General features: G+C 43.4%; 1 protein-coding gene across 1 annotated transcript; it reads right to left on the reverse strand.

Annotated features, from left to right (window-relative positions):
- Positions 1-729: 729 nt before the first annotated feature.
- On the reverse strand, positions 730-2,237 carry LRRC10B (leucine rich repeat containing 10B). Its single transcript, XM_040327821.1, has one exon. The coding sequence runs from the start codon at positions 1,986-1,988 to the stop codon at positions 942-944; it is 1,047 nt and encodes a 348-aa protein (XP_040183755.1). The 5' UTR covers positions 1,989-2,237; the 3' UTR covers positions 730-941.
- Positions 2,238-5,739: the final 3,502 nt, after the last annotated feature.

Consider the following 5,739-nt stretch of genomic DNA (forward strand, 5'->3'; position numbering starts at 1 on the left):
ATCCTTTCATTACCGTCAACATAATTTTAAGTTTTGACTTTTAAATTCTAATGTCCATACAACTCTTGGAGTTGGAGATATCCTTACGTTTGAATAACCTCCTATTGACCATTCTAAAGGACTTGCTATGTAATTTGAATGTACATATTGTAAGGGGTTAGCTCGGTAGCGGGGTGTGTAACCCCCTGGATGGGTTCGCTTCACACTGAATTTATACAGACAGGCAGTCGAAGACGGTTGAAAACAAAGATTTTGGTTTATTCTTCCATCTTGCTGGAAACAAGTGCAAGCATCCAAACAGCATAAACAAAATCAAACATAAAATAAACCCTGGCCACTTGGGGCGTCTACCTTCACCACACAGGAATCTATCTAGGGAGTCTGGCACAGCCTAGTGCTGGGCAGACACTGCTGGTCATACAGCAGAAAAACAATAGTCTCTTTTTAATTTTTATCACACAGAAAAATCAATCACCTCCTCACCTCCTCAGAAGACTTTCAGCTACTGCTCTCCTTCACTCAGAAAGCCTCAGGATGCAGCAAATCAGTGGTAATCCTCTTGATTACTTATAGAGGCCTTAATTGCCTCATTCTAAACAGCTGAAGTTTTCCAACGCCCTTAGACCTTTTCTGGCTACTTTTGCAGCCGACGCCTAAAAACAATTGGTGTATTGTCTAAACAAGGCAGAAATGTATGTCCCGTCTGTGACAACACCCACATTTACCTGACTTCCTTTCACAATATTTTTTAACCACAATGTTAAATAAAAACATTTTTTTTAAAGCTGTTGTAATGTCTCGTGACAGTACCAGAAAAATACTACTTGACTCACCCATTTTGTCTTTCTATTCAAATATCATTTTGGGATGTAGGTACCTGTAGTCTTTAGTATACATTTCTCTGAGCAGTAATTTCTGATTATAATTTAAAAAACAATAAATCAATAAATCCCTCTTGTGTAATAATTCTCTTCTTCATGTGGATAATAGCCTTCTTCTTCCTCCTCTAGGTAATACTCATCATCTTCCTCATAGTAGTCCCCCTCCCTGTTCCCAGAGTAACGATCGGTGTTAGGGTTCTCCTGCTCTGCCTCTTCCTCATCATATTGCTCTTCTTCCTGCTTTTCCTCCCCTTCTCCTTCTTCACCTCCCTCTGCCTTTGCTGCCTCCTTCTCTTGCTGCTCCCTTTCCTGTTCCTCCATCGCTTCCTCCTCTCTCTGCTTCCTTTGCTCTTCCCGCTCTTCCATGAACTCCTGAGCACCTTCTCCCACGAGAGTAACAGTTTCCCCCACTTTTGGAGGTGCTTTCACAGGGTTGTGGTCAAAGGATAATAGGCGCAATCCTTTCAATCCGCTCATATCTGGGAACACAGCAATGCGGTTCCGGTCCAGATCTAGAATCTCCAAACCATGTAAACGTAGGAGAACTTTCGGCACACGTTCTAGTCTGTTTGCATAGAGCCACAGACCTTTTAGGCCTGGCATACATGTAGCAATGTCCCCTGGAAGCCCCTTTAAACGGTTGTCCCCCATTTGCAGACAGCGCAAGGCAGGCATGCTCAGCAACACCGGTGGAAAGTGATGCAAAAAGTTCCGTTCTATCCACAGGGTACGTAGAGTTTGGAGACGTGAAAACGACATGGGTAATCCCTGTAGCCTGTTTGCACCAAGGTACAGGCGGCCAAGGTGTGGTAGGGAACACACAGCTTCCGGCAATTCTGGAAGTTTGTTTGCATCAAGCGCCAAAGTACGCAGATTGTGAAGCTGGTAGAGGTCATCGGGTAGTTCCGTTATCATTGTTCCACTCAAGTACATCTTGTAAAGCTGATCACCAAGAGTACATATCGATGCTGGGAGGTGATTCATCTTTCGTCCACTGAACTCAAGGGTGCCATCTCCAGTACTCAGCTGCTCCTCTGTGTCTTCAGGTAAGGGCTCTTCTGCACCTTCCCCTGCCACTGTGGGCACAGATCCACATGCACCACCCATTTAGAGGGGTTACAATGGCAATTAACACAGATTAAGCTAAAACATGCAGTTTATCACCACCTGTGACAATCATACTCGTTGAACATCTCAGGACACTTAAAGGCATGTTGTAGAGAGCTGTAACAATTACACAATAACTGTCCTCAAACCATTCACCCTCTATTGGTCTCTGCTGGTGAAACTTGAGGAGTAAAAGTTAAATATTCATGTTCCCTACTCATATGTCTTCCATGGCACAGTCTACACTGATCAGGTGTATTGGGAACAATGCATTCCAACACACAACACCAGTTTCAGATATTTCTCTGAGGATACAGAGAATAGGCTCAAACAAAAGGGCTGAGCTGTACACTGCCGCCAGGTTATTTTCTGGGAGTAACATTGTCTTATCTTAAAACATTATGCTCACTGTTCTGGTAAAGTTGAGGCTTGTAGTACATCCATAGTTTACTGCAGTACTGGCAAAATCTTGCCAAAATCTAGGAGCCAGACCCAAAACCATAGGAGCTAGCTTGATCCAAAGCAGCCTTTTTCAACCAGGGTGCCTTCTGGGATCTTCAGGGTTGCTGTGGCAAAACGCAAAAAAATTGCCTCAAATTAGCCCAAATTGTCAGCAAGTTGGCAGGTGTATCTCGTCTGTATTTTTTTGTTATACAAAGCCACGGGTTTTAACCACTTTTGGACCAAACCTATTTCTGACACTTGTTTACAAGTTAAAATCAATATTTTTGTGCTAAAAAATTACTCAGAACCCCAAACATTTTGCACCTCACATTTCCCCTCATTATTGAAAGACTCATTATTGTTTAGCATCCTCTATCCCTAGAAGGGGGCCCACATGGGCTTCTCGCAGCTCACATGATAGTTGTTGTCTTCTTCACTTCTCAGGTAGGACTTTTCTGCTGTGACATATGACATGGTTTTTATATACCAAGTCCATTCCAATATAGCCGCAAAAAACTTGCAAGAGCTTGGTGTCAAGACTAAAACAGTTTTTTTTGCTAGAAAATTACTTAAAGCGGGGGTTCACCCTATCGACGGAAAAAAATTTTTTTTTTTCTTTTACCTTAAAATCAGGCATTGTAGCGCGAGCTACAGTATGCCTGTCCCGAATTTTTTACCCCCGTACTCACCTTGTAGTCGTCCATCGAAGATACCGGGGAATGGGCGTGCCTATGGAGACGGAGGATGATTGACGGCCGGCTCTGGCGCGTCACGCTTCTCCGGAAATAGCCGAAATAGGCTTGGTCTTCACGACGCGTGCGCATAGCCTGTGCGCAGGCGCCGTGAAGAGCCGAGACCTACTCCGGCTGTCTTCGGGGAGAGTGACGTGCCAGGGCCGGCCGTCAATCATCCTCCCTCTCCATAGGCACGCCCATTCCCCGCGGGAGCCGAAATCTACGATGTCCGAGTACAAGGTGAGTACGGGGTTAAAAAAATCGGGACAGGCATACTGTAGCTCGCGCTACAATGCCTGTCTCGATGGTAAAATGTGTCGGGGGGGGGGTGAACTACCGCTTTAAAACCCCCAAACATTATATATTTTTTTCTAACACCCTAGAGAATAAAATGGCGGTCATTGCAATACTTTTTGTCACACCGTATTTGCGCAGCGGTCTTACAAGCACACTTTTTTTGGAAAAAAAATCACTTTTTTGAATTAAAAAAAAGACAACAATAAATTTGGCCCAATTTTTCTATATATTGTGAAAGATAATGTTAGTAAAATGATACCCAACATGTCACGCTTAAAAATTGCGCCCGCTTGTGGCATGGCGTCAAACTTTTACCCTTAAAAATCTCAATAGGCGACGTTTAAAAAATTCTATACGTTGCATTTTTTGAGCTACAGAGCAGGTTAGGCTAGAATTATTGCTCTCCCTCTAACGATCGCGGCGATATCTCACTTGTGTGGTTTGAACACCGTTTTCATATGCGGGAGCTACTCGCATATGCGTTCGCTTCTGCGCGCGAGCTCGTCGGGACGGGGCGCTTTAAAACATTTTTTTTTTGTTTTCTTATTTATTTTTATTGATTTTATAATTTTTTACACTGAAATAAAAAAAAAAAATGTATCACTTTTATTCCTATTACAAGGAATGTAAACATCCCTTGTAATAGAAAAAAGCATGACAGGTCCTCTTAAATATGAGATCTGGGCTCAAAAAGACCTCAGATCTCATATTTAGACTTAAATGCAAAAAAATAAAAAAAATAAAAAATGGACATTTTGTCATTTAAAAAAATGACAACAAAAAAATTGTCTCTTTAAGACGCTGGGCGGGACTGACGTTTTGACGTCACTTCCACCCAGCAAAGCTATAAAGGACGGGTGGGGGCCATCTTGCCCTCACTCGAGTCCTCACTGATCAGGCAGCAGCACCCGATCGCCTCCGCCGCTACCGACGGCTCCGGTAAGCGGCGGAGGGTGCGGGAGATCGGCGGGAGGGGCCCCTCTCCCTCCACCGATAACGGTGATCTCGCTGCGAATCCGCCGCGGAAACCGCCGTTATCGTTTACACGCCTGCCCACTGAAGAGATGGATATCTCGGTTGTGGCAGCAGCTGCTGCCGTTACCGAGATATTCATCTTTAAAAACAGGACGTATATATACAGTGGGTGGGCGTTTACCGGTTAAATTCCGATCGTGTGTGGACAATTCCGACGCTCAAAATCCCATGCAAGCTCTGAATTAAGTACGAGACGGAAACGCTCGGTCTGGTAAAATTAACGTTCATAATGGAGATAGCACATTCGTCACGCTGTATTGGACTGAAAAGCACGAGGCTGAAAAGCGCGAATCGTCTCTCACCAAACTTCTACTAACACGACTGGTATTGAACTTCCCTTTAATAGTCGTCATAGTGTTGTACGTGACCATGTTCTTGCCGTTCGGAGTTTCCGACAACATTTGTGCGACCGTGTGTATGCAAGACAAGTTTGAGCTAACATCCGTCGAAAAAAAATCCACGGTTTTGTTGTCGGAATGTCCGATCGTCTGTATGTTGCATTAGGGCTCTCTGCTAGGTTGTTATTGCAGTCAGTATTCCCTCTGAGGAGATTCACCCCCATTTTTGGCGCTAAAGGTAAATGTCAATGCTCAAGCTCCACATTTTACAGGTCCATACTTCAGTCAGTCAGTGATTTAGCATTGATGAACTCTTTCCTTTTGCCCCTTGAAATCTAGTAATACGTTTTGTTCTCCCAATAAAAATCCTATTTTTTTTCAGAAATGGTTGTAAATTAATATAATTTCAATTGTATATTTCTTTTGGGAAAAAGTGTATTTTTTTAAGTTTTATTCTGGATTTCATGTGAGTGGGCTGATTTTCCATTTAGCCAGTATAATCACTGTATTCCGTCCTTTCTACAGTTCACTACGCCATAAATATAGGTCGCAGTTTTATTGAATTCTCCACAAAAGAACTGGGAGTGAGCTTCTGTACTGTTATTGTTAATCAATATACCTTGTCTGTACTACAGTAATATAACCATGAGATATGTTTAAAGCTGCTAACTTAGATTCATGCATCTAGGGCTTACTTAGGAAAGGTGGCACAGATCAGACTAAAGTGAAGCTGTTACCACATCAACCGATCAAGTTTTATCCTTTCAGCTAAGCAATATAGCCTGGACAGCGGCGCACATTTATGCCGCCGTAGCGTATCTCCTGTACGCTACGCCGACGCAGCGCAGAGAGGCAAGCACTGAATTCACAAAGCCAGTGCTCCCAAAACTGCGCTGAGTTTCC

The sequence above is a fragment of the Rana temporaria genome, chromosome 11 (assembly GCF_905171775.1).
Source record: "Rana temporaria chromosome 11, aRanTem1.1, whole genome shotgun sequence".
In the NCBI taxonomy this organism is placed as follows: Eukaryota; Metazoa; Chordata; class Amphibia; order Anura; family Ranidae; genus Rana; species Rana temporaria.

What these genes read in the sequence shown, in the direction of transcription:
- LRRC10B (XM_040327821.1), bottom strand. Translation starts at nt 1,988, where the DNA reads ATGGGTGGTGCATGTGGATCTGTGCCCACAGTGGCAGGGGAAGGTGCA.